We start from the raw sequence: 27135 nt of genomic DNA, 5'->3' as shown, positions 1-27135 counted from the left end.
GCTGCAGGATTGTTTCAGTTGACATACTCATTGTCATGGTAACTGATATGGCTGTACCTGCTATAAAAGGAAAATGGATTATGCAGGATTTTTCTAGATGTCAGACCCGATGTCATGACATCCTGTACACAGAACATTCAGTGTGAATGTCTGGTGTTTTATGATTGCATAATTGGTGGCAATCATTGGTTGATTGAAGATATGGCTAGCTGGCGCATTCTATCAGGGATATCAACCAGATTTGTTTATTTTCCAAGGAGATCTTTACAGCTGATATGAAAAGATTTGATTGGAAAATATATTTAGGGTTTTCAAGCTGTCCAATGTTTCTATAAAAAGGGACTCAGAAAACCTGTTTGTACACACAACCAAGACTGAGCGAAATTTAGAGAGAGAGTTAGGGTTTGTGTTTGTAGGTCATTCAAGTCATCCATTGATGATTGAATTGGACTGATTTGTCTTCTTGATCAAAGCTTTGAAGCAAGATCAAGAGTGTGTCTTCTTGATTGAAACTGTGAAGTAAAATCAAGAATATTGTAATTGAAAAGTATTTTCTTTTCACAAGGGATTGTTGTTTAAAATCACGGGTGTGTGATTGTAAGGGAAGTGAGTGGGTTCTCATATCTAAGAGTGCTTAGGTAGAAATTGCACGGGTAGAGATTAGGTGAGAAAGACTGTAACTTGGTGAAGTGTACGGATAGTCTTTGAACTAATTCTATTTTAGTGGATTTCCTTCCTGGCTTGGTAGCCCCCAAACGTAGGTGAGTTGCACAGAACTGGGTTAACAATTGCTTGTGTTATTTGCTTTACCATTCTGTTTCTGTTTATCCATTATTTATAACCAGATATCAGTGTCGTGACATTACCTTCGACATCTTATATCTGATACCAGAATTTCAAGATTCGTCTTCAGGAATCTCCCCAGGGTCTCGCATTTCTACATCTTCTTCCACTAGGGAATCTTCGACATGCTCATCCTCAGGTTTAAAGCCACTAGAGTGGGAATGTTGGGTGATGATGTTTGGTGGGGAGTTTTCCTGTCTTTCTGCAGCAGGAGTGTTCACTTCGCCCCTAGACCCTTTGTCGGATGTAACGACGACCGATGTAACAGTTGGATGTTGAGGACTTCCTGCAACAATCTAAAATTAAGACAAAGATTGGGTAAGTTGAAGGCAAAAGGAGAATGTAGTCAAAAGTAAAGGTGATATGTTTTACCTTAGGATCTTCATCCCCAGGACTGGAGTTATCACTCTCCATTTGTTCTGGTGTCTTCTTTGACTTAGGCACGGATTCAGCCCCAGGTATATTTTGGGCAGGAGGTCTTATTGATACAATGTTTTTTGTCTTTGGATGGACGGGAACGCCTTGAAGCTTTAGTTGTTTCTTTCTCTTTTGTTTGGTGGGTTTAGAGGCATCAGAAGATAAATCTTCATCATCAGATTCACGGCTTTCGACCTCAATTTGTTTTTGCTTTCTTTTCTTGGGGGTTAGCAGTGGCTTTCGGCTGGCCTAAAGGAAACAAAGGTGTAAATATTTAGCAACAAGAAAATTATTCCTAAGTCGAAGGTGTTAATATATGGAATGCACATACCTTTGTTGTTGTTGTTGCTTTGTTGGTGTCTTCCTCTCTTGCTTTAGTGGATCTTTTTGTTGTGGGAGCAGTTTTCTTGGGTGGAACTCTTACAGATGAAAAAAGAATCAAATTATTGCAAAATGAAGAAGTGAGAAGGACCAAGAGAAGGAGTGAGTCGAAAAAACCTCCCATTCCACACCTTCATAGATTTCAGATTCTATATGAACGTCTTCTATGCCAATATGAAGGTGTCATTTGAAACTTTCCAAGTTGTGCTTAGTCAAAACCACCCAGTTAGATTTTTTCTGAGACTCTTATTGAAGAATTTTTATAAAGTCCCCATAGACGAACCAGTCTGGAAATGGAGGGCTAAAAGCCACACCAAATTCAGCATTTGACAATCGAGGGAATTTAGGAGGATACATATTGAAAGCAGTTCAATATTGTTGCTCAGGTTTAATGTACGAGGGTAATTTTAAAAATTGCATTTTCTTTGTAAATTTCTCCTTTAGAGTGACTGCTGCGTCGCAGACGGTTCGACTAAGATCATCAGGTCTATAGGCAGTTTCAAAGTACTTTTAGAATGCTTGGATTTCTATGATGTGAGTTGAAATACCTTTTTTAACTTTATCCTGCACATAAGTAAAAGCTTTGGTAAGATGATGATGAAATGCAGGAACATTAAAAATTTTTGTTTCATAGTAATCACACCACCACTGGTCGAATTCGTGGGTGTAGAGAAAATAAGGTTTGAAGGCGAATGGACTAAGTTTCGTTTTCCCAACATATCTGGCTATTTGCCTGCTGCTGGTAGCCTCTGTGTTGATGGCATTGTAAAGAAGAAGGGAATTTTTTCTTGCATAGAGGGGTTTGGGGAAGATCTGAATAATACCAAATTGTCGTGCAATAAGATTTGGTTGGTATGCTGTCAAGGTAACCTTACTTTTCGATTGATTGAGTCTCCAGGAGAATACCCTAGGAGTAAGGAATGCTTCCCATATAGCAACCGATTCAGCTTCTTTATCCTTCGATGGGGAGGGGAATTTCCTCGTAAACAATTATGGGCCACATGTTCTAAAGGCAAAGGGGGCTATGGCTGGATTGAAGTTGTAGCGCTTAACAAACATCATCACATAATTAGTGAAGCTTTGCTGAAGGTTTCGACCTTCATCGCTTGGTGTTAGCATTGCTAAGCGCGTTCCTTCGACTCTCTTATTCTTCACTACTGCAACATCCACATCAATAGGGTTATGAGTTGGAAGACATGCCTTGAAGCTAGCATTCAACCATAACTGCAGTAACCATAAAGGGCCGGAGAGTAGTAAGTTTCCCTTTGTTCGAATGTTTTTTAGGGCAGTGACTCCTTCGCCAAGAGATTCATAGAGATTGGCTAAGATCATCTCGCTGAGGCATACATTGCGTCCAACATGAAGTTGATTTGCCTATGTGAGGAATTTCTTAGCTACTTGGAGATACTTCGAACAAAAAACACAGCAAGACAACCACAGAGCCAGAAAAGCAATATGCTCAGTGTCGGAAACTTCATCAATATCTTTATCATGGTAATAAGCAATGTGCGTGTGAAGGAAACCCTAGAAGTGTCGAAGCCAATGGTGTCTTTGGATAAGAAGTCTGGATCATAGGTTTCACCCATAGGCTTAAGCCATGTGATGGCAGTGATGTTAAAGAGTATGGGCATCATCATGCCACAGGGTAGGTGAAAAGTGTGGTGACTACTATCCCAAAAGTACAAAGAAGAAAGTAGCATAGTCTGGGAATAACCAGGTACTATTTTTGACAATTGTATCAAGTCGAAAATGCCCATTTCTTTCCAGACTTGGGATTTATTTTTCTCATTTTTTTCCCACCAACTTAAATAATCGGAAGGATCTCGAAACAAGGGACAAGATCGAAATACCCCGAAACCGCTGTTCATGTAGGTTAAGTCGATGGGTTCATTTGTCGAAAGGTTACCCTGATTATCTAGATTAGGGTTTTCCTCAGTGTGGGTTTCCTCATTGACCTTGGGATTTTTGACGCAAGCTATAGGTTTATACCTATGGTAAGTTGGAAAAAAAATCTTTAAGCCTATCAGGATCAAAAATCGGGTTGGATAAAGGTCTTAACATTGTATGCTTTTTCTCAGAAATAGAAATAGGAATTAGTACCTGTGATTGAAAAATCATCCTTTGTTCTTTAGTCAATGGTTCTGGAACATACTGTTGGTTACCCACAATATTTAGTCCCAAAATCTTGTCAGAGAGGGGAAGACCCTGAGATTTTCTGGAATCTTTGGTGTTTTTGGTGGAATCTTTGGTGATTCTTATACATGATGCCATTGTTGAAAGAAAAAATGAGCTGGGTTTTTTGGGTTTGAGGAAGATGAAGAGTAGAGGAAATAAGTTCTTTGAGGAAGATCAGAAGGTGAAAAGTTAAGAGAGAAAAAGAAGAGTGTCGAATGTGCCTATTTATAAGCTATGAAAGTGGAAGTGGTTTTGTTAGGCATTAAATGGGGAAAAAGAAAGTGGACACGTGTCAGTGTAAATGGTTATGGTAAGTGGTAGCAGTTAAAGACTATGCATGATTTCCTAAGGGCTAGGAAATGTGATAATTACCTAAAGATCCTCATGTGGATTTTGAAGAGACGTTTTTCTAAAGTGGTCATCATGGTTGTGACGTCATAAAAGATGAATACTTTTTGTGATGTCGAATTAGATAATCAAATGCAAAAAATACCTTTTTCTTCGGTGTATCAAAAAAGGAATTGTTTGGGGCAATTTATTAGGTGAGAAATTAGACATCAGGTTGGAAGTGATAAACTAAGGAAATAGAATGTTCTTTGCAGTTATCTGAGATTTCGACACAAAACATTATTGACATAAGGAGGTGTCAAAGTCTGCCTTCTATAAGGGAAGACAAATGTGAAACTTAGGAATAATCCCAAGTTCAGAATATCACTTCGACATAATTTCACTCAGACATATATTTGGATTTGAATAACAAAAGAGTAACCATATTTCATTCTTATCCGTTTTTGATGGAAAAGATGCGTGGAATGTTTTCCTAAAACGCAAACATGCCGAGTGTAACGTGGCAGTGCCTAGGAGAAGATTCGTTGGAGACGATTATTTCAATTTAGTATAAATAGATGTCCTAATGTTAGGATTAATGTGTTCGAATTGTTGTACAATCAACATATTTACTCAAAGTATCTAGTGTGTAGAGAAAAGAGTACACTTTAGAATGTACGTTTGACAACACCATTATATTTATATCAATAAAAATTTATTTACATCTTTCAGTTCAGTAATTACTCTTCATTACCAATTATTTATCAAGCATTATTTTATACTGTACTTGCATTTCTACCACTTATCTTCTTAAGAACGCTTTAAGTAAACATTCTTTCTTCAAGGATATTGTCGAACTGTCCATCTTTTATATACGATTTTTAGAACAATAACACATATCCTAGGATCAATCTGAATGATCCTGTGAGTAACCAAAGTTTCTGTAATTTGGAAGAACAACGGATATTTACCAATTCTCACAGTAAACACCTACTCCTTCACTATCTCCACTTCTGTTACACGACACACATCAGTTGCATATCAAATTTTACACTATAAATAGACCATTTGTTCATTATTTTTGTGATCCAATCTTTGTTAGACTCATACATTTATTTGTAAAAACACTTTTACCTCACATTAAGGTGTTCTTGCAAACATAATTTCTACACTTGGAGCCTTTTATTCGCATTGTTGCTGCTCTATTTTCAATATTAGTTGCTGCTATTTTATTCTTCCTATTTACGTTGTTGCTGATTCAATTCAAATTCTATACCGGATCGCAGTCTCCGTTCAGAGCAATTTCATTATATGCAAGTTTCAGTTTTTATTAATCTTTGAGGTTCAAATTCCTTTACTGCTACTTTAATTATGCTTTGTTGTTACTTTAATTATGCTTTATTTAATAATATATTTTTTATTTACTTCTATCAATATGTTTGAGTAAATTTGTCAAATTCGGAATGTGATGATCGTCATACCGATGAGACTCTCTAAAATGCATGCACAATAACTTCTTAATAAGAATAATTTTTAGTTCTGAAAATTAAATTTTAAATAAAGAAGAATTTAGATTTTAATGTTTAAATACATCAAAAGTGCTTTTCAAATTAATTAAGAAACTTCAATTTTTTAAAGAGAATTTAAACTAGTAAACTGAATCACACGAAAGCGTCGGTTTATGAGTTTAAAATCTGATAGTTGACGCACGAAAGAGTACGATATACCTTTAAAGGTTTTTGTTGTTGCTAAACATATCTTTTTTTCATCAAAATAAAGCGATGAAATTTACATGAACAACAATGGTAGATGAAAATCACATTCCGATCTCTTGTTACGCACCAAGAAACTGATTGCACCACCTTAGATAAATACCATAGTAACAAATAATAATAATTGGTGATTGATCTCTATAGGACCGATAATCTTTTATACTAAAACGGATAAAGCCTTGCACTTGGGGTCTATCATTGAACAATAAACTTTAATGTAAAAATCAAATTTAAATTAAAAAGAAAAATTACAAATTTTAACCTCAAATAAAATCAATTATAAATTATAAAGATAGAATCACTTCTATTTGAGAAGAATCAACTACTTCAAATTACTTCAAAATCAATTTTACACTTTTAAAATTACTTTTTCCAAACTTAACATGCTAATGCTATAAGATACCTAATACTAGATAAATAAAAGACTATACCTATAATGTAATGTATGCATTCACAATTGGTAGTATTTTTTGTGATTAAAAAAGTTGGGTAGTATATGAAAAGAAAAACAATAGTCTATACATACATGTGGTTCGAGCATATAATAATAATATATGGTTAACAAGATATAAATAGAAAAGATAAAACAAAGTACACAAAGACGAATAACTAGCCGCCGTGAGCAGTTTTGATTCACATTTTCTTCTACCCAACACACCCCTCCCTTTTTCCACCCTCCCCCATGCGAAAGAGAGAGATATCAGAAACATCCAAAAGGCAAAAGGCATAGAGAACCGTGTTGTATTGTGTTATAGTCTATAGAGAGAGAATCCTTTCTCATTCAATTCAATTACTCAGTCCTATGAGAGAACAGAATCCTTTAGCTACTGTCTCAATCTTCACAACGTTATCTCCTTGTAACTTTGGAACCAACAACAACATTAACACATGGTTTTTTCCCTCTTAAACCAACACAACACTACTACTATGTCTATGTCTATGTCCATTCTCCACCTTTATTATTTCATTCTCTTTACTTACTAGTAGAACTCAATATTCATCTTCTTCCTCTTCTTCTCATTATGGCTGCTTGTGCTTTGTTCAATGGTGTTGGAGGAGGAAACACTACTCCTGATGAAACCAACAACAATAGTACCTCTAACTCAAGCAACATCAGCACTGAAGATTTTCACAACATGCCACAACAACAACCTCATCATTCTGAAAGAAAATTACTCAGAAAAAGAATGGCTTCTGAAATGGAACTTCAACTTCACAACAACAACAACAACAACGATTATCATAGGTTTTCTCGTCGAACCAACAACACTTCCTCGTTGAATTGCTCTTTACCTGCAACCACACAAAAAGGTGTCACTACTACAACAACAACAACATTAGCCTCATCAGGTAATAATAATAACAATAATAATAATAATAATAACTATCATTATCATAACAATAATAATAATAGTATTATTAACAATAATAATAATAACGTTGCTTTGTCACGAGATAACGTTGCTATTCAAAATTTCCCTACTGTGACCGTCACAACCAACTACTCCACTATGTTGCTACCTTCTTCTTGTTCTTCCAACCTCAACAATTCCTCTACCTCTGCTGCAAACTACACTCATTACCAACAACCACTTGTAGAAGAACAAAACACTCTTCCTGAAATCTGTGGATTCTCTGGTTTACCTCTTTTTCCATCTCAAAATAACCAAACAAACCGAACCAACAACAACAGCAGCAACAACAGAAACAACACTAACACTGTTGTTGATGTTGTTAGTTCTTCTCCTTCAATGGAAGAAACCTCGGCTACAACAAACTGGATTGACGGTATTTTGAAGGATCTTATTCATACTTCAAACAGTGTTTCCATTCCTCAACTCATCAACAATGTTAGAGAGATAATATATCCTTGCAATCCAAACCTTGCTCTTGTTCTTGAACACAGGCTCCGTCTTCTCACAGAACCAAACACTTGTGTTCCAGAGAGAAAAAGAAACAGCACTGAACAAAGTGGTGTTAATGTTAATGGTAATGTTTTAGCTGCTTCAAATGTTAATAACTCTTCAGTGAAACTCATGAACCGTGTTGATGATGTTGTTCCAACAAGTTTACATTTTTCTGACTCTTCAACTCTTCTGAATCAAAACCAAAATCAAAACATGTTTCCCAATTGGGGTGCTACTCAAATCAACAACAACAACAACCCTTCAGTTTCGTTGGTTACTTTACCTTCACAACCACTATCCACTCAACAAGATCAACAACATCAACTTCAACAACATCCAGAAGATCTTGCTCCTGCAACAACAACTACTACTACTTCTGCTGAGTTGGCACTAGCAAGGAAGAAGAAAGAGGAGATTAAAGAACAGAAGAAGAAAGATGAAGAAGGTTTGCACCTTCTAACACTTCTTCTCCAATGCGCAGAAGCTGTATCAGCAGAGAATCTAGAACAAGCAAACAAGATGTTACTCGAGATTTCGCAGCTCTCGACTCCATTCGGGACTTCGGCACAAAGAGTAGCAGCTTATTTCTCGGAAGCCATTTCAGCTAGACTAGTGAGTTCATGTTTAGGAATCTATGCAACACTTCCAGTTTCATCACACACACCACACAATCAAAAAGTTGCTTCAGCTTTTCAAGTCTTCAATGGAATTAGTCCATTTGTGAAATTCTCTCACTTCACTGCTAACCAAGCTATACAAGAAGCATTTGAAAGAGAAGAACGAGTTCACATCATAGATCTTGACATAATGCAAGGCTTACAATGGCCTGGTCTTTTTCATATCCTTGCTTCAAGACCAGGTGGTCCACCTTATGTGAGACTCACTGGATTAGGTACTTCCATGGAAACACTTGAAGCTACTGGTAAACGTTTGTCTGACTTTGCTAATAAACTTGGTCTTCCTTTTGAGTTCTTTCCTGTTGCTGAGAAAGTTGGAAACATTGATGTTGAGAAGCTGAATGTGAGTAAATCAGAAGCTGTTGCTGTTCATTGGTTACAACATTCTTTATATGATGTAACTGGATCAGATACAAACACTTTGTGGCTCTTGCAAAGGTTGGTAGTAAAAGTTATAGTTTGTTACTCTTTTTCAATATATAACTGATTCTGTGTATATATTTTACATGATTTAGTGGTAGCTGATATGGAAAAACAACACTTTTTCATGAAAGATTTCCCAAAACTTTACATGCTTCTTTTTTACCTTTATAGACTATAGTGCTCCACTTTATGTCTACCTTTTTCTCTTCAAAAGGTAAAATGGAAGCCATGATTATGTTTTTGCATAAATTAATAGATAGAAACAAAAAGAGCTTATATGTGTTATCATGATGGTGTTTATAGTAAGTTTCTCATGTTTTCATTGGATTTGCATGTTTTTTTTTTGGTTATGTTTTTAGGTTGGCACCTAAAGTGGTAACAGTAGTGGAACAAGACCTGAGCAATGCAGGTTCATTCTTAGGAAGGTTTGTGGAAGCAATACATTACTACTCAGCACTATTTGATTCTCTTGGTTCAAGCTATGGTGAAGAGAGTGAAGAGAGACATGTGGTGGAGCAGCAGCTATTATCAAGAGAGATTCGTAATGTACTTGCGGTCGGAGGGCCATCGAGAAGTGGCGAGATAAAGTTTCATAATTGGAGAGAAAAACTTCAACAGTGTGGTTTTAGAGGTGTCTCTTTGGCTGGTAATGCTGCTACTCAAGCTAGTCTTCTTCTTGGTATGTTCCCTTCTGAAGGGTATACTTTGGTTGAAGATAATGGTATTCTTAAACTTGGTTGGAAAGATCTTTGTTTACTTACTGCTTCTGCTTGGAGACCTCCTTATCATACCAACACTATCATTCCTCATCATAACTAATATTGGTAACTGCGTGACTGCAGATAATATATTTTCATAACTAACTTTTGTTTAATTATGAAAGTGAATTATCTGCGGTCACTTGTCATTAGTTATGATAATCTTAATTGTTGATGGAGATCGGAAGGTTGAGATTGATTTATCCAAGTTGTTATGTGAGTGGCCTGATGTGGACCTGGTGAGTTGGAGTAGCTCGGTTGTTGGTGTTTTGATTTTTTATATTCTAATGCTATGTAGTATCTCTATGTTGTTGCTCTAATTAAAATGTAAGAGATATTGTTAGGTGTTTGAAGAGCATGTGATTTTTCTTGCTACCAAATGTGTACGGCTTCAGTGATGACACAAAAGTACTTAATAATAGAAGAGAGGGATCTGAAAATGGCTGAAGTGGTACACATTTAATGTGATATATTTTGTTTTATTAGGAGAATTCATGAGGATGTTGCTGTGATATTTCTTACTTTTATGGGTACTGAATTTTACAGTCTTTTTTTTTTGTGTTTTGTTTAATATATATATATATATATATATATATATATATATATATATATATATTAGTATTTTTTAATTGGGGTTATATTGGTTTTTTAACTTAAAAAACATCTATTTTAATCCCTTCAATCCTCCAAATAGACTAATGTATGTTGTGTTAGTCAAAATCATTTTAAAAGGTCAATTGTCGCTTAAGGTGAAATAATATTTGTTGAGTCATGTATTATTATTTTTTGTTGTTATTGATGGTTTAATTTCAAAAAGTAAAATTAGAAAATTTAGGGTCCGTTTGAATCAGTTTTGTTTTTCATTTTTTAAAATATGTTTTATAAAATTGTTTTGGAAAAGTATTTTTAAGAAGAGAACTATTAAAAAATTTATTTGGTAACATGACTTTTCAAAACTGTTTTAAAAATGAGAAAATAAAAATATTTGTTTGGTAAATTATTTTTAAAAACAGTTTTAAAAATGAGAAAATAAAAAATGATAACTCAAATCAAAACAGAAATCCAGAAATCCAAAATTAAAAATGAAAAACATGTTAAACCTGTTTTTGTTTTTCACTTTTAAAAACAATAAAAATGAAAGAGTTTTTAAAAACAGTTTTCTAAAACATTGTAATCAAACAAGTTTTAATTTTATAAATTTTGAAAACAAAAAAACTGTTTTTAAAAACTAAATCAAACACACCCTTAGTCTCTAAGAATTAAAGAGAATGAGAACAAAGAAAGTGCTTGAAAGATTACAAAGAACGGAGTTTGAAGTGAGAGTGAAGAAGATGAGTGTGATAATCTTGCTATTTGCTTAAACAAAATGAGGAAAACAAGTATGGATTTGCTAGGATCTTGTGTTATGTTCATGTAAAATTTCTTCATATGTTAGTCTCTTGGATTTTGGATCTTAATGTGAGGGATTTATGATCTTCTCTAGATTTTTAGGACTTTTTATTGGTTTTAAGGTTTTAGGGTTTTCTTCCCATGTTCGTGTGCGACGATTGTATGATTGTGAATTAAGTTGTCCAATTTTCTTTTTAGGTAAAAAATGGATGAATTTATTCATGTATTTCTTCATCATGGGGTTTCCTTCTAAGACGATGACTTGTCCAATTATGAAGGAATTGTTTCAGAGTCAAGATGTCATCTTGATAAGTGAAACTATTTTGAGGTGGTAGGGGTAGTTAAAGAAATGTGATATAAGGAAGTTTAAACTATATTATACAAGGATCCAACATTTGATAATGTTTATATTGAGTGATGACAAATGTGTCCAAGATATTGCTGATTTATGTAAGCTACACTTAAGTGTTCATATTTATGTATAACATCCACTATCTCAATCTGAGTATTATAATGGTCTTATAGAGGATGAAGTTATAAACCTTGATAATGTCGTACCGTGATGAAGAAAATGAGATTTGAAAACTGTATGAAGAAGTTGTCAATAGTGAAACATATGATGAAATTTATTTGAATAGGGATGTAAATGAGGTGAATGATCTTAAGGCTAATGACAATGAGAAGAATGAAGTCCAGGTGAATGATGTTGGAGTCAATGATGGTGAACCGAATGATATTTGGATCAAAGATAGTGAAATGAATTATGCTAAGGTGAATGATGTTGGGGTCAATGATGGTGAGATGATATTTATCATATTTTTTATCCTTTTAATTGATCTAACTTATGGGTCAAAAAAGACTATCTAGATGTGCAACCACCACTCTACATAAAGATGGCGGGAAGACCAAAAATGAAAGTGAATCTCGAGAAAGGTAAAATTCATGAAATTGATCGTAAATGAGGAGGACATGATTGCATGTTAAGTGCAACAAGTGCAAGAAAAATGGTCATAATAAGCAAACTTGTAAGGTTCCACAATCAACTCATGTAAGTCAAAATCATTCAACTTGGGCCAGTCAACCTCAAACAAGTAAATCTCAAGCAAGTCAATTTCAAGCGACACAAGCAACTCATCTTAGGCAACACAACCAACTCAAGCTATGCCAAGTGAATTAATACATGCTAAAAAGAAAACTCAGACTCTAACAAGTGTATCAAGAACTGCTTCAAAGACAACTCAGTCTCAAGGTGATGGATCAATAAATGCTACAAAATTGTTAAAGTTGAACATTAGGAGACCATCAATAAGTGTTGGATCACCATATCCTACAACAAGATCAAGTGCAACATGGAATATTAAAGGTCATATCACCAGGTTCAGTTCATCTCAGACAAAATTAAATACTCCAAGAAAAAAGACAACTTAGATTTATATTAGTTTAGAATAAGATTAATGTTAGTTTATAATTTGGTTTGTCTTTTGGTTGAGGTTAATTTTGATGTTGGATTATTTTAATGTTTTGGTTTATGTTCCACCAAAAATGATGCAAACTTTATATGCAAAATTGAGTATACAAAACATTGTTTCCACTTCATTGTATTTTTGAGAGCCATCTCAAGTATTTTTAACTCTTGCTTTTGTGCATCAGATGCGTCTCTTTATCTTTCAATTCTTCCTTCGTATTGAACCACTTTATGCCTATGATCTTCATTTTCTTTTGTTAAAATTTCCAACATCTTTTTTTGCTTCATGATAAATATGTGATTCACATCTTTCACTTCATCATAAAACCAATCAAAATAGTCACACCTAATTTGAATAATCCCCTCTATAAATTCAAGAAAACATCACTCACTATTCCAAAATAAAATTAGTGAATAAATATAGACATCTTACCCTATAGTGTATACATCCTCAAAATTACTTTCCAAAATTATTAACTATTATAACACATCTAAGCACAATGAAGTTACCCCACAAACATTTAAGTCTCCATTACTTCTTCAAAGAAGAGTAAACACTTGATTCATAATTTTTAGTATCGTCTCCCCTATTATCAGACACTTTATAAGAGCGAGACGGATTTGTAGAACACATTTTTTTCTTTGTTTTCAGAATGTTCATTCCTTAGCAGAACGAAATAATGAAAGAGAACGCAAGATTGAAAAGAAGATGAATCCCTAATTTTATGAAGAAACTTAGACAATAACGAATTCCTAATTTCACAAAAAAAATGTAGATCTATCTGATATCATCTATCATGAATGAATGTCATATATTGATGGCTATAACAAAACGTTAAAATATTTAACACCATTTAAAAAAATGAACAGAAAGAATAAATTTGAAGGAGCAAAATAAATATTTTTAAAATTAAGAGCTCGGTATGAATATGATTAAAACATACAATGAAAAAGAATATTAAAAATTAAATTAAATTAATTAAAATTAAAATTGAGTTATTGTAAATTAATTTATATTTATATATATTCATTTATAATTGAATTGTTTTAATTGGAAAGAGAAACCCACACTTGCAATAAGCCAAATGTCAAGAAAGTTATATGCATTAGTGGTGCTATTCATGAAATAAATCAAGTACTGTACGACTCATGCAATGAATTAAGTGCATCACATGCTAGATAGTAATGTGTCAAGTATGTAAGGATCTTACAATAGTTGGCCTTAGATCACTATTAATGAACCTTAATCATTGCACGACTTATTCACTCTTTATTATTCGAAATTTCCCCCCTCCCTACCCCCCTTTTCACAATACCACACTTTCCACAAAAAATTTAAAAATACCACACTCTCAAAATAAAAAATAAACTAGAGTATATTCCTCAGGATTTAATCTGGCACCGACATTTTAAACTCCACTCCCCCATTCTCTATATTTTTAAAAAAATTCTAATTATATTTATCCATTTGTCAAAAATTCTAACTTTCAATAAATGGAAAAAATTTAAATTTTTAGTAGTTTTAAAACGAAATTTTTGGTATAGTTTTTTTTCCGTAAATTATTGAAAGTTTGTATTTACGGAAATATTAAATTTTTTGATATATTTTGAAAAAATAAATATATAATTATATTGGAGTTTATAAAATTTTTGGTACTTCACCGAGATAAAATATCGGCAATTTTGATAATTTCAAGAAATTTTTAAAATTTAATTTTTGGGATATTAGAATTTTCATCTTTTTTCAAAATTTTCGATAATACAGAATAATGGTTCGCTTGTACGGTCCCAAATCGGAAGACTCGTCAACAGATTCCTGTGAAGATTATACGCAGTTCTTCAACACAAACGTTGTAAGTTTACTTTTCAACTTTATCTAGATTTAAATGTCTTTACATATGTATGTTATTTATAATTTAGTCTTCATATGATGGAAATGACAAATATTTCAGTCCTGATCTAAAGTATTAACATGTGCACAATTTATTGATAAACAACATGGTATTATTATTGTCATTGCTCGTTATGATACCTCAATAAACATGACTCAAAGCATTAATTTTTTTTCTTATTGTAGTTGATCCACCTATGTATATAAGCAGGTAGAAAATCATTGTTGTTGGTTTTGTCAATAACAATCATTAGGTTTAGATAAAGTTGAAATCTGATTGTCCATTATCTTTCATCATTGATAGCTAGAGAGAGATGATTGTCCATTATCTTTCATCATTGATAGCTAGAGAGAGAATTGTACTGAAGGGACCAGAGTATTATGAAGTTATCGTAGTTTGCTTTGTATTTATATATGTATCACATTTTAGAATTGTATTTCTATATTTTATCGGATAAATATTTTATCTGGTTATTTACTTAACAAATTAATGCAAAAAAAAATCAAACAAATTAAATACTCAAGTTATATAGGAACTTTTTGGTGCATATCAGAATTTTCAAATTTATAGATTGCAATACCAGAATATACCATAAATTATGAAACTTTCGGTATTTCTGCATAACAAAACAAAATTGTCGATATTAATAGTGAAATTTCCAGTATATTTTCTTCAATTTCAAAATTTTCCAATATACTTTTGAAATTTTCCTTACATACTCACATATTGTAAAAAAAATCGATGACTTTACTAAAGGGTATATCGACAAAATAGTGGGTGCCAAGTATAACACGAGGGAAAGGTTAAAACCTCTTTGAAGCTAACGGAAATATACTCGAACGTATCGCACACTCGAACATACAACAGAGTCGCCATCAAACTTTATTTATTTCCGAAAGAAAGGGAAAAACATCGATAAAACCCGGGGAAAAGAGATATGTTGGGTAATGAAGTCGGTTATGCAAGGGGAATGTATTAGCACCCCAAACATCCATGGTACTCCATGGGAACCGTTTTGACTGTTCTCACTCGAATAGGTGTTATCTAAAGATTACTCACAAAAGAATGAGAAAAGGAAAGAAATGGATAAAGTGTTCGGTGAGGATTATGGCCCTCATGCCTACGTATCCTCATAGTGCAATGAGGAATTCAGAGTTCCGTAGTTCAAAGAACTAGTGGTAGGAGGTGAAAAGAATTGTGATAACAGTATGGTCTAAACCAAAGAATAGTGTTTTGAACTCCAGCAAGGGTGAAAACATGAACCCAAGAGTAAAACTGGCTTTTACCGGTACGTGGGCTAGCATGGCTGCCGCTATAGGGTAAAACCAAAACGAGGTGAATTAAGTGTTTGGGAATGATCTAAACAGCTCTTGGTTCACAGGGTGATGCAAGATGTAATGTACTTGGCTCAAAGATAACCCGTATATCACATGGAGTGAATGAAGGTAGAATCATGGATGCATCATGGAGATGAACAGAATGAATGACAAAAGTCACATAATTAAAAGGTTTGGTAACAGTGATTGAAAATGTATTGTTTGAAATCTAAGGTGAAGGTGTATTGGAATCCATAGGAGAAATGAGATTTGTACCATAGAGGGAAACATCGTTAATCGATATGTGGACTAGCATGCAGTGGCGGAGCCAGATAAAAAAATTTGGGATGGCCGCTAACGTAAAATAAAGATTATAAATAAAATGTAAATAGTATTTTAAATAAAAATTAAAGTTAAAATAAATACAAAGTTAATTACTAAAAAATTAAATTACATGACTTAAAACTACCTTAAAGTAATATTTTACGCGTTCCGAGTGACTTGAAATCGTCAATAATTGACTCCGAACTAATGCTTGCACTAATCTCCCTTTCAATATATACTGTCATGTTATCTCCAAGAAACCCATCATCCATCTTGTTTCTCAGCTTAGTCTTAAAAATTTTCATTGCTGAAAAAGACCTCTCAGTTGTGGCCGTAGAAACGGGAAGAGTCATGATAAGACAAAGTAGTCTATCAATCAAGAAGTAAGTTTCAGCCTACCCAGATGCAACCAAACATGAATATAGTTCTTGAATAGTTGATAAATTATTCAAGTTTGATGTTTGACGAGCAACAAATAGAAAATGTTGGAGTTGAAATTGCAAATTATTCTTCTCTTGATCACTAAAATCCATAGGATAATATTTTTCAACTAAAGAACAAATAGTATCAATGCAAAAAGCTTTATATCCATCCTTAGGAGATAAAGAACAAGAAAGAGTTAACAAATCCATTGCCTGCTCACTGAATCTGCTATTCAACTCTTGTAACTGTTTGTCAATGGTAGTGAAAAAGATTTCAACTTTAAAGTAATGTTGAATTGTGACTTGATTCTCTTCAAGACGGGAGCGTCCAAATCTTGTTGTTGAATGAACATCATTAAGATCAGGAATCTCAATACCATGCTTTTCACAAAAAGATACCACTTTAGTAAACAATATATCCCAACCATTTTCTCTTAAACCTTGAATAAGATGTTTTGTTGAACGAACCAAGTTCATAGCATTAACTACATCTTGATTTTTTTTGTAAGGCTTGACAAAGCATATCTGTTATTCCCATGATTTCTTTCATCAAGTGCAAAATAAATATAAAATCAAATGCCTTCAAGTAATTGTGACAACTATCTGCATCCCCACGTGTAGCATAACTCCCTCTATCTTTTGCAATTTTTTTAAAACTAAACAAGTTGCTTCATACATGTTTATCAAGCTAGAAATTGAATCGTAATGTGATCCCTAACGAGTATCTCCAGCTCGTTTCAATGTACCAACTTGACTTGCACCTTTACTAGTTACAATCTCATCAATTTCTAACAAATAAGCAATTTCTTCTAATTGGGCAGCTTGTAACTCATCATGACGCTTTGTAGAAGAACAAACAACATTTACAACAAAGATCAGCTTCTCAAAACATTTATGAACAGGTTTGACTTATCTTGATGATGTAACTAATGCAAGTTGCAATCGATGAGCAAAATAATGAACATAGTATGCATAAGGACAATCCTTCATAAAGAGGGCTTGTAAACCATTCCATTCTCCTCTCATATTGCTAGCACCATCATACCCTTGGCCACGAATGTTAGAAACATCAAGGTTATATCGAGAAAGTATATCACATATTGCTTCCTTAAGAGTTAAAGATGTGGTGTCTTTAACATGTGCCACATCAAAAAATCTCTCTTGTATTAAACCAACTTTATCAATAAATCTTAATACAAGAGCCATTTGTTCCTTTTTTGACTCATCACGAGCTTCATCAACAACGATACAAAATTTGGAATCACCAATTTCCTCACGAATACTCTTTTTCACCCTACTAGAAAGAATTTGCAAGAGCTCTTTTTGAATTTGATGTGAAGTATACTTGCAATTTTGTGGAGCATTTTCCAACACAACTTTTGCAACTTCATCATTGTAGGATGCTAAAAGTTTCAATAACTCAAGAAAGTTACCTTGATTTCTTGATTTGCTACTTTCGTCGTGACCCCTAAAAACACAAGCTTGTAGTGTTAACCAACAAACAGTGTCAGTTGAAGTCTTGAGTCGTAATCGATTATTCATTCTTTGACTTGAACTTTGCACTTGAATAACATTTCTAATATGACCATCTTGATTCAACAAGTCTTGACAAGCTTTCATTGCATTGTTGTGTGGTGAGCAAGGATCCTTCCCTATGTGTTTAAGAAAGGAACAATGTTTTCCATTCCTAACTTTCTTCCAATTTCTAAAACCCATAGAAATAAAGACAAGTGATCCGGGACGTCCACTTAGTTTTTTGCTAAAAAGGTAACATGGTAAGAAATATGCGGCATCTTCAGATGGTGAATATTCTAACCATGATGGAAATATGCTAAACCAAGTATGTTGAAACATTCTCAGATGATCCTCGTTACCGGACAAAGGATAGTTTTCTAAATGAATTTGATATGGACCCCATTTTAGATAAGCTCTTCGTATTGCATCCACTTGATTTGGTGGATATTGCCGAATCGGAGGACGCTTTCCAGGACCGCGTTCGAAAAAATTTTCAAAACCATGATGCTCTTCAATTGTTGGATTCTCAAGAACTGTTTCAGATTCGGATGTCGGGATTATAATTTCTTCATCTTTCTCTTCTCTTTCAATTTCACATGCTTTCCTTTTGAAAAAAGAATTAATTTTCCTATTATTCGTCTTTACTCTTCCTATAATATCATATCAGATCCAAAAATCAATTTAGAGAACATAAAAATTAAAAGAGAAAAAAATTAATAAACTTAATTAATCAACTTTAATCCGTTTTCAAATACCGGTAACTTCACTATTAGAAATTAGCAGCAACAATGATTAAATAAACCTTATTACAGTGTATAACTATATTTGTAAATTACAGTGTTATGAATTGGCTTAATAAACCTCATATAGATTATTTTAACACATCAAGAAAGAAGAACCCTAAAAATCTCAAAAACACAAATCAAGCAATCACTTTAATTTGTTACTTTTTATAAAAGAAGAATGAATAAAGTTTTTTACCTGTTAAATGCCGATCACTTTAATCTGTTCCGATTCCGGTGCCGGTAGCAAACCCATATGAGAAAGAAAGGAAAGATAAAAGTTTTTTACCTTATCTGTATTTTAACCTAACTTTGAATGAAAAATAAAAAATAAAAAATAATTTTAATTTAAAATAAGGATGTTTTAGTAATTTAATATATATGAATTAAAAAAAAATAAAAAGTTGAGGGGTGGTCGTGGTCTTCCGACGTCCCCCCTCAGTTTCGCCACTGCTAGCATGGCTGCCACAATATGATATTTAGCCAAAGAAGAAGGAATTAAATGTATAGGTATGAGACAAACAACTCTAGGGACAAATGCGGTATGCCGCTATATCGTCCTAAAAGGGTATATATGGAATTCCAAAGAAAGTGTGTTTCAGTGTCAAAGAAATAGTACGTCAGTAGGGTGAACGGTTCATGATCGAAGGTAGATAATGGATCATGAAAGATATGGATGATGCCCTAAGGCGGAAGGAGGAATAATTAGGAGTATGCTCACCAAGGATTCGCATCCTCGTGCCTACGTATTCTCACTGTGCAATGAGAAAGTCAGAGCAATCGTAGTTCATGGAACCAAGAGAACAAAGAGGGAGATAAGTGATGCAAAGTATAACTTGTACCAACAGAATGGTATCAAAGGAACCCACAAATGGAAAGAACTTGGAATCAAAGAGTGAAACTGGCTTTTACCGATACATAGGCTAGCATGGTTACCGCTATAGGGTAAAGCCAAAAACAAAGACTAGATTAAATGTCTGGGTACAAGCCAAATAACTATTGATTCACAAGATGGAATGCCGCTACATCGTCCTAAAATGGTATATGTGAGGCCCAAGAGAAAGTATTATTGTGTACAAGGAGCAGTATATCACTGGTTGGGGAACAAACAGTTCGAGATCAAAGAATAATAATATCTTGGATCCATGAAAGAGATAGACTCTGAATCGAAGAGCAAATAGGTGTTTAAACCCATAAATATTGAATTAAATTTTTGGGAATGAACCAAACAACTCTCGATTAATGAGGTGGACTGTCGCTATATCGTCCTAAAATGATGTACAAGGAGTCTAAGGAGAAGTATATTTGATCTCAAAAAGATGGTATTGATTGAATGAATGAAGAATGATTGATTTAATAAATAGGGTAGCTCGCGAAGAAACTGGGCTCTCCTGCCCACGTATCCTTATAGTGCAATAAGGAAATCAGAGCAATCGTAGTTCGGCCCACTAGGGCTGAAAGCGAGATGATGGAGGCAAAGAAATGAATGATTGATTGGAATAGTGGAATAGACTTGATAGTTATTGGGTAAGAACTACACTAAAGTCTATGAGTAAAGGTGGATACGATAAGCAACGGGCCAAACATCTAGCACTCAAAGATATCCAAAATGAGTGTAGGAAAGCTCCAGTCTCATTCCTTCTTTACTACTTAAGGCTCGTGACATGTAATTCTCATCCTAACTTTCAAGCTGCTGGAGGAGAATCTCCGTTATTGTTTCTTGTAATGGTGAAGAGAGAGAGAGAGAGAGAGAGAGAGAGAGAGACTTGACAGTTGATTGACGAGAATCACACTAAAGTCTTTGAATAAGAGCGAATGCTTTGAATAGCTAAGGCATATGCCCCGTACCCAAAGTCACTCTAGACAAGGATAGGAGAAACTTATTCTCATCATTCCTTATTGCTTAAGGCTCATGGCGCATGATACTTCTCATAAATGACAAGTTGTTAGGGAAGAATCTTCCTTGTTTCTCCTCATTTTGTGTGAAGAAGACTTGTTAGTTTACTTGATTCGTATTGCACTAAAGTTTATAAATAAAGGTGAATGCTCTGAATAGCTAGGGCATACGTCCCGTACACAAATTCACTCTAGACAAGGATATGAGAAACTCCGTCTCATCATCCCTTATTACTTAAGGATCGTATCGTATAATTTGAATCGTATTTACCAAGTGTTGGCCTTTGACTTATCTTGTATAATCCGCAGCTTGGTATGATTAAGGATGCCTTGATTGAGAGTCTGACTAAGAGGGTTAGAACTGATTTAAGGAACTAGGTTAAATCCTAATGTAATGGTTAGAATTTTTTATAAATTATCCTAAGGGAACATGTAATAGTTAGTCAAAAACTTGATTAAAGCTATGTCAAAAATTCATAAGGGAACATGCAATTATATTGTCAAAATACCAAAATAAACCCCTAAGGGGTAAAATGGTCATATCACAAAATATTGATATTAAATTTCTAGCCCAAGAAAAATCAATTAAAAATCTAAATCTAAACCCTAAACAACCTTGATTCAATCTAATTCTAAAGGATCTAACTAAATTTATCAATTTTGGAACCTCGTTAAACTAAAGGATTAATATTTCTAAAATTTCTAATCTAATTCTAATTATTTCTAATAATCCTAATTAAATTCTAATATTCTAAAAATCTATTATTTCTAATTAATCCTAACTAGATTCTAATTAACTTAATATTTCTAGTTAATACTAAAATCTACTACACTAATTAAGAATCTAATAAACCTAATTAAGTTAAAGTTCTAATTATTGATTAATTAAAATTTAATTAATAAAATAGAGTAAAAAACAGAAAATGGGCCTGATCAGTGGAAGTGTAGGAAGAAATAGTAGTGGGCCAAAGAGATAACCCAACATGATTTTTTGGCATATGAATAAAAGAAACAATGGGCCAAAGGGCCATGACCCAAAATCTCAAACACCTGTACAGGGGGTGAGAATTGAAACGCCGGGTGCATCAACAGAAAGATTGGATCTAGCCAAATTTAGGCCCAACGAGAGTCAACAACATTTGAAAGGGCCAAACACTCATTCCCTCTAAAATGCCTCGCCAGACACGCCACGGGCCACTGCGCCGGAAGTCGCTTCCGGCGACGGTGGCCACCAAAACACACACCGGAGTTAACAAAAAGTTCATCTCCTCACGCTCTGCTTGGATCCTTAGTCAATTTCACGAAATCGGAGCCTCACAACCCTAACCGAAGCTCCACTCTCCAAGAACCCTAAAGTGTAATCCTCAAATTAAATTCTAACCTCAATGATTCAAAGCCCTAGGGATGAGGGCTTCAAATCCTCTCTTCACTCTCTACATACTGGTAACCAAGCATTGAAGAAATGCGAAGGTTTACAGAATTACCTTGTTGGAAGTCGCGACGGTGATGATTTGATTCCAGGTAATGCCTTGCACTGCCTGCTTCTTGTACTAGTTATAACCTCTTCTTATTCTCTTTCTTCTGGGTTCGAAAATGGTGAAATGAGTGCCTTGGTATTGGATTGGAGAGGCTTAGCATAAGTTGTATTGAAGCTCTAATGATGAGCTTCAATGGCTTTTGGATTGTGCGTGTAGTGAGATTTAGGGAGAGGAAGGAAACTTAGAGAGTGCAAGGATTTGAAATTTGATCCAAAGGTCCTCACAATGATGATGGAGAGTGAAATATATAGGCATTAGGTTTGGAATTGATGAGATTTGGAGTTAGTTATGGTTAGGTTTGGAAGTTGTTTAGGAGTTGGTTAAGATGAACTCAGTGAGTTCAATCTGTTAACTCAATGAGTTGTCAGTTAGTTGATTGAATTAGTTAGTTAGGTTTTTTTTATGAGTGAATGTTACAAGTCTGAGCTTATTTTGACTGGCTAATGCAGGTTATAGTTTTAAGTGGAATTGGTCTTAAAGCTTGAGAGATGACTTGCTGAACAAGTTCACTCCTTAACACCAATTGGAACTTATGAATTAGTTTAGGCAGTGTTATGTTATTGGTTAATGTTAACTTTTATACATTGCTTGGTGTTGGACTGCAGGTCAAAACATGTTTCCATGTGCTCATGCCTCTATTGCATTGGACTGTTGGTGTAAGGCATTCGTGTTAATTTGAAATGAATTTGAAGCCAATTTTCAAGTGAATTTGAAGTTGAATTTATAATGAACTTGTTGTGTTGTGAGTTATCCATATTCTGACTTAATTGGCCTTGTAGTCATAACTTCAATGTGTTAAACCAAATCAGTTTTGAGTCAATTCTGGTGTTGGCATTGAGCTGATTATGCTTTGCCTTGTTTACTTGTAGATTGGTTTAGGTCATGGGCCACTGCCTTTGTAGGGTTTGTAACAAGTGGTTTGTGGCATGCATATGAATCATGGCTTTGTTTTGGCAATGAAAGGATCCTGTAGGTATGACTTGGATTTGAGACAGGTTTGTGGTTGTGCAGGTATATGAACTGTTAGATATGAACTTGTGCACGTTATTCCTGGCAGGTAAGGTCTTTTGCAATGTAAATTGTTTCACATTATCTTGCTACAAGTTGGATCAAAGTTCATGAATTGCCCCCAATCCACAACCTGGTTTGTTGTAGGATTTTATTTGGTGCATGCTTGTATTCTATTGCAGGTGTGGTAATGTTCTTCTCTATGTTTTTGTGTCCACCATAGTGCGGATGGAATGGCTGCATGCCAGATTACTAGGACTGATGTGTTGTTGTAATTTTGTTGCAAACTCTGCAGGTTGATGTAAGGCATTGCTCAACAAAGTTGCAAGGCAAATCCTGGTGTACCATGAACTCATGACTTTTGTGCAAGTCAACTGGTTTTGGCATAGTGAGTCCATGCTTTCTAGTAGTTGGCATATTTTATGGCAGGTTGTTATGATGTGTTGCAGGTCATGTTAGCTGCAACTTATATCATTTTGCTGTGTTATGAAGTCCTTCTAGGAATTCTGCAAGTGATTCAACTTGGTGCTTTGTAGGTTGATTCAATTCTTGGGTTTATGTTGCAGATTGGGCATGATCTGGTGTGTTGGCTGCAGGCTGAAGGATGCTAGGCATGGTGTAGTAGGTCCTGAGCTGTCATGATTTTTCTTTGCAGGATTTCATAAGTCTGCTACAGGAAATCACATTCTGACTTGGACAGGTTACGGAGATGTAATAGCTAGGCCATCTTATTTGATCAGAACCAAAGGCCATGTAGCTTGGATTAAGGTATCTCAACTTAACCATTAGCTCATGTTTTCTTGGATGATGGAGTATTATGTGATGCATCATTGGCCTGTTTCTGTTTGAAGTTCATGACAATGTGCTAATTTATATGGTTATGATATTGGTTGTTTTTGTAGGCTTGGTGGACATGATTATGAACATGGACAATGTTACTTATAAATGAAGAAACATGGCACAAGCAAACCAACATGACCTTTAGATGATGAATCAAGGCAAGGTGGATTAGATTATATCTTAGGTGGCCAAAAAGGGATGAGTTGACGTTGGTCAAAGTTGACCAAAAAGTCAATTGTTGACCAAAGTCAACACTTGGTCAAAGTTGCTAAAATTTGTAATTTTTCATGTAATGATCAATGTAATGGATCGAATGGATTGTAAATGGATCGTAATAGATTGAATGGAAGTTAGATGGTTTTCAAATTGGTTTCCAAATTGGGTTTTGTACATGTAAATACTGGAATTTGAATTGAAATAAACATGAACGTGACTTGTAAATGGAATGGTTTATGAACAAGGCTATGATTTATGAATAAGGGTAAGGCTTGAATGAAGAACTAATCATGAATCAAAGGCCTTGACCCCCACTTGAATTGAAACACAATATGTTTTAGTGACTTGAATAGACAATTCCATGAATGCACCAACAATCCATGGACAAAATAACCAGGCACTGAAAATAGGATGAGATGGTTTCAAGATCAATGACCAGATGAAAACAAACCAAGAGTGGACCATGTACTTGAGGTGATCATATGAAATTACATGTATGGAGCAAAGAATGGAAGTTATGGGACCATAGGCTTGAGCCAAGACAAAAGGTTATAGGGGACAAGGATAAAAAAAAAGGCACCCATCATGACAAGGATAAAACAGTGGATGAAACTAGGGTTTAGGGGTTATCAGATGGAAAGTCAAGCCACAAATCCCATCAAGACCATTCCCTCCTTGGTTAGGGTTTCCATGAGGCCTACCCCTCCAACAAGCCTTTCGAATCAAACCAGATGCTTCAACAACAAGTCTTCCAATGTATGAGCCCTCATTAGGGTTTTGATAGCCAAGATAAGGCCCAGAGAAGCTCCAAAGGATCCCAACATCATATCATCAAGAACTAGGGTTTTGAAGACCCCTGAGGATAGCTTAGGTGGGACCTTGTTGAATCCATACCTCTAACATCAAATGATTAGGGTTTTGATATCCCCTATGCTTTGATGAATATCCAAGCCATGCTTTTGAAGTTATTGCACACAGAAACCCTAGCTTCACAAGCCAAGAGTTTTGAATATATGGTGATCCACTAATGGATAAATGATGCATATGAATGAGTTGTTAATGTATGCAAATGATCCCCAAGTCAAGTGGTTGTATGGAAAGATGAAAAAGTGGAAGAGGGAAAATTTTGGGGTACAACACTCTTCGTCACATCTATTGACATTCATTCCTGATATTTCATACTCCCCCCGTCTCACAATGAGTGACTCATTTGAAATAAAGTAGTGTCCCAAAATAAATGACTCATTTCAATTTTCAATATGCATTTTCCAATTTTACCCTCTAATTAATATTACTTTCATCATTCTCAATACATAATAAGAGTACTTTAGTAAAAATATCATTCTCTCTCTTTCATTTATTCTTTTTTCTTAATATGTGTGAAATGGTCAACTGGGTCATTCATTGTGGGACGGAGAGAATCCATACTTGCCTATTGTTTTGGTAGACTTTGTAGCGGTAAATTCGTGACCATTAAGCTATGGATAAACTTAACGTCAATAAAACTAGAGTCGCCACTGCGCTTTTATTGTTTCCAAAGGAAAAGGGAAAAGTACGAACAAAACTCTAAGATAAGAAGTTTTCAAATCAAAACTAATAAAATGCCAGAGATCACAGGTAAGGGGGTTGGTTACACAAAGGGAATGTGTTAGCACCCAAAGTGTCATAGGTACTCCTAGGGAGCCCTTTTTTATGTGTGTATGTGTTTTTGGTATAAAATATGTTTGAGAAAAATAGAGTGTGGGGATGAGAAAAGAATTCATTGATTATATTTTTGTGTTTGACAAGACCTTCGGACTTGTGCCTACGTACCAACATAAGAATGATGGATCAAAACCTCGTAGTCCGTGGTAACAATTTCAAAATGAGTGGATTGCTTTTAACAAAAGTTTAAATTTAAAAGGGGCACAAAGGGCCTAAAAGTTTGAATGAATGTTAGTTATTTTTGTCTTTTGAAATTTTAAGTCAATATGATTAGATTCATTTACAAGTTTGATTGAGAAAAGAGTTTAAAAATGCAATGACATAAGGCCAAAGTTTATAATTTGCAATAAGGTCTAAGTTTAGAAATCACAAGCAAAGAAATTTTTGAAAGGGGGGAGAGATTTGAAATTTAAGAAGTGGGAGGAGATGAAGAGACTAATCCTAAGCATAAAATTAAAAGTTAAGAGTTGAAAAATATCTGACTAATAGGATGCAATCCAACAGACAAGAATGTCATATAGAAAACCAACTTTTCCTTTAGACTTTGAATTAAGCAATATCAAGAAGCAAGTAACAAAATGAAGAGAAAGACATCAAATAAAGATAGCCACATCCAAGCAAGCAACTTCATAGTCTTCTTCTTCTCATGTATCATATGACATACTCCTTGATTGGCTCAGAATAAGGCATTAGACACATGTTCAAAGTAACAGTTGCATCAAGGCCATGTAGCAGATGAATTCATGTAGATCCCAATACTTACATCATATCACAATAACTTGGTTTCAGAAATGTTGGCATTGGCCATGTCCTTTTGCATATGGAGTGTTGCCTAATTCTAAGTCCAAAGCTCAGATCAAACTCAATAGTTCACACAAACATTTTTTAGGGTTTTTGTTGTTTATTAAGTATTTTAAGGTCCTAAGACCACAAGCACAGACAAAATACACAAATAAATATATACAATCACAATATATGGCTCAAGTGAGCAAAGTGAAAATGACATAAACATAAACAAGTTAAATGATATGTAAATGACAAATAAAATGGTAAATGGCTTGAATTTAAATTGCATAAAGTGAATGACTTGAAATTAAAAGCAAGAATAATAAAAATTAGTCACATGTTAGTTGATTAGATGTTAGTGG

The 27135-nt window shown here is 34.4% G+C and overlaps 1 protein-coding gene and 1 long non-coding RNA gene across 6 annotated transcripts; both read left to right on the top strand.

The window, feature by feature from the left end:
* Positions 1 to 6452: 6452 nt before the first annotated feature.
* Positions 6453 to 10192, top strand: LOC127127239 (protein SCARECROW). The gene is made up of 2 exons (NM_001427617.1): positions 6453 to 8937; positions 9282 to 10192. Exons 1-2 carry the CDS (start codon positions 6938 to 6940, stop codon positions 9739 to 9741), a joined length of 2460 nt encoding a protein of 819 aa, NP_001414546.1. The 5' UTR covers positions 6453 to 6937; the 3' UTR covers positions 9742 to 10192.
* An 11646-nt stretch (positions 10193 to 21838) lies between these two features.
* On the top strand, positions 21839 to 24427 carry LOC127129194 (uncharacterized). 5 transcript variants are annotated; one of them, XR_007806212.1, is made up of 6 exons: positions 21839 to 22202; positions 22825 to 22961; positions 23089 to 23192; positions 23277 to 23615; positions 23794 to 23995; positions 24130 to 24427. It is a non-coding gene; the product is annotated as an uncharacterized LOC127129194 (long non-coding RNA). The 5 variants fall into 5 exon arrangements; XR_007806211.1 differs by having other exon boundaries at positions 23089 to 23409; positions 23523 to 23615; XR_007806213.1 differs by having other exon boundaries at positions 23089 to 23409; positions 23523 to 23656.
* The last annotated feature ends 2708 nt before the right edge of the window (positions 24428 to 27135 follow it).

Source organism: Lathyrus oleraceus, chromosome 3 (genome assembly GCF_024323335.1).
Source record: "Lathyrus oleraceus cultivar Zhongwan6 chromosome 3, CAAS_Psat_ZW6_1.0, whole genome shotgun sequence".
In the NCBI taxonomy this organism is placed as follows: domain Eukaryota; kingdom Viridiplantae; phylum Streptophyta; class Magnoliopsida; order Fabales; family Fabaceae; genus Lathyrus; species Lathyrus oleraceus.
Note: the sequence above shows the minus strand (reverse complement) of the source record. Positions and strands in the feature narration are given on the sequence as shown.

Coding starts and splice junctions, on each gene's coding strand:
- LOC127127239 (NM_001427617.1), top strand. CDS start 6,938: ATGGCTGCTTGTGCTTTGTTCAATGGTGTTGGAGGAGGAAACACTACT. Junction 8,938..9,281: donor ACTTTGTGGCTCTTGCAAAG/GTTGGTAGTAAA, acceptor TTATGTTTTTAG/GTTGGCACCTAAAGTGGTAA.